The 2,401-nt window shown below is 27.7% G+C and overlaps 1 protein-coding gene across 1 annotated transcript; it reads right to left on the bottom strand.

Moving 5' to 3' along the window:
• Nucleotides 1-322: 322 nt before the first annotated feature.
• LOC136086427 (uncharacterized) lies at nucleotides 323-1,055 on the bottom strand. Its single transcript, XM_065808724.1, has 2 exons — nucleotides 540-1,055; nucleotides 323-448 (listed from the first exon to the last, which is right to left on the bottom strand). Exons 1-2 carry the CDS (start codon nucleotides 1,053-1,055, stop codon nucleotides 323-325), a joined length of 642 nt encoding a protein of 213 aa, XP_065664796.1.
• Between the last annotated feature and the right edge of the window lie 1,346 nt (nucleotides 1,056-2,401).

Below are 2,401 nucleotides of genomic sequence, written 5' to 3'. Positions count from 1 at the left end.
GTTATACCGTACCCCTTTCTCACCTATAGGTTTACCGTCTCCTACCTGATACAATTTACCATTTTTTTTTTTTACACTGGGTTATACCGTCCCCTATACTTAAGTGCGTACTTTATTGTCGCACTAAACTACTGTTTTTTACAAAATTTTTACAAAATACAAAATTTATCATTGGAAATCTTGTTTTAAAATTAAATATTTTTAAATATCAAAATATTAAAAATATTTTGTTTAACTGTTAACAAAAATAAATGAGAGTTTTTTCTTTAAATAACTAACAAATAAGATTAGATTATAACAGTTAAGAACTATGTTCTGAAGATTAAATAATACTGGTATCTAAATTAACCAAGGAAGCACAAACAGACACAATTTTATCACAGCTTGAAAGTGTTTCATTCATTGTTTCATCTTTAATACTTTTTACTGTTCGAAAAGGCAAAACTCCCTTTGAAATGGTATACTAATTTTTAATAAGTCCTATAACACGTTCTATGTGGATACGAACAAATGCAATTTTTTTGTGTTCTCTGCATCACCTGAAGACAATTGATCTTTTCCTTTAGAGAAGCAGGTACAAAAAGTTCAGCTCCTGAACCAGCAGCAAAATTATCAGCTAAAGTAAAACCACGATCAGCCAAAAGTTGATCTCTAGGCATGTGGTATTTACTTAAATGAAAGTTTGAGTCTCTGACAAAATGGTTGTCCAATACTCTACCTCCCCAACATTGCGATAAAAAATCAACTGCTCCAAAGGGTGTACAAGATATCATGACTTTAACAGTACAGTGTTTTTTGTACTGACTGTAACATTTTGCTCTTGCTAATAAGCATTGTGGAGATTCAATAAAAATTTCGAAGTAGTCAATTATGCATGTTAATCTTGGAAACTTTGCTTTAAAAACAGGTGGTATTGTTTTATAAATATCCATTCGATCTTGCATTTTTATGAGAAAATTTAGATTTAAATACATAACATCAACCCACTTCCAAAAATAATCAATCGCTGTAGTCTTACTAATGTCACATATATGAGCACGCATATGAGCAAGCATTGTAAAAGTAATGTTATCTTTCAGGGGCTGATCTAGGGGACGTCTGGTACGTCTGTGGACGTACCCGAAAATGTCAGAAATATAATTTTGGTCTGAGAAAAAAAAGGGTAATGCTCAAATAATAAGTTACTAATAAAATATGCTGCATTTCAAATTATATATTTTTTTATATTATAAATAATATTGCAGTTTTGTTGAATCGGGTTAAAATTATAGTCAGTTATATTTATAGCGTAACGGGTTTTTGTTTAAAGCGAGTTGTTTAAGCGAGATTTAAAGTTGACATAAAAATAGTTATGAACCGGAAGTCAAAACAATTTTTGATAAATAATATTTGTTGAAAAACATAAATTGACGCTCCCAATTTTATTTCACTATAAAATGAAAATTGTTGTTAATTTTGGATTTAATTTGTTAAAAAAATTATTAATAGAACTATTTACTTATAATAAATTTTGGACGTGCCTTTCGACCAACACCCTAAGTTAAATATTTATTAAAATCTTTTGTTATACGGTTATCAGGAGGTGAAAAAAATTATAATAACAAATACACATTACAATACACCAATGGACGTATTGGTGTATTGTAATGACGTTTATATATTTGATTTATTTAATAAAAAAAAATTGTCGGACGTCCCCTTTGACATACGCCCTGAAATATTTGAAATCTACAAAATTAATAAATGGAATCATAAACTTATAAAATTATCAAATTACCAAATATTCAAAATGTCGCTCGAAATTAAAATCACGAAGCTCAATAACGATGTCAAAACAGCTATGCTGCAAAATGAAAAAATAAAATTAATCTCCTGGAAAAAAAAGTTGGAATCAAATGTCAGGTCTTTTAAAGATGCCAATATTGTTGTCTCTTTTAAAGATGAGACACTTAAAAGTTATGAAATCTTTATTCCAAAGAATTTCAAAGAAAAACATAATGGCAATTTTCTTGTTTTAAGGTACTGATATTTTTATTATATTGTTTTGTTATTGATACAATGTATTGATTTTTTTAAGTAATAAATATAAAACTAATAAATATAAAACTTAAAAATACACATAATAAATTTAATAAAAATTATTTAATTGTTATATTTTACGTATATCTTAGGTCTCAAACAAATGGAAACTGTCTATACAGTTCTATCTCCTTATGTCTATCTGGGAATAACTGTAGAGTTAATGATTTAAGATTATTGACCTCAATTGAACTTTTCCTAAACGTTGATTTTTATTATAACCACCCAACTTTTCAATATATTTTTAATAATAATCCAAGCTCTTTTTTATGTTTTAATAACATTCTTTCTTTGTCAGTCTCCCTAAGTTCTTTGAATACAG

Source organism: Hydra vulgaris, chromosome 10 (assembly GCF_038396675.1).
Source record: "Hydra vulgaris chromosome 10, alternate assembly HydraT2T_AEP".
NCBI classification, from domain to species: Eukaryota; Metazoa; Cnidaria; class Hydrozoa; order Anthoathecata; family Hydridae; genus Hydra; species Hydra vulgaris.
Note: the sequence above shows the minus strand (reverse complement) of the source record. Positions and strands in the feature narration are given on the sequence as shown.

Bases quoted from the DNA above. Each gene is read 5' to 3' on its own strand.
- LOC136086427 (XM_065808724.1), bottom strand. From the start codon at position 1,055: ATGCTTGCTCATATGCGTGCTCATATATGTGACATTAGTAAGACTACA. The intron at 449-539 runs GTGATGCAGAGA...ACCATTTCAAAG, and splicing joins AAAAGATCAATTGTCTTCAG to GGAGTTTTGCCTTTTCGAAC.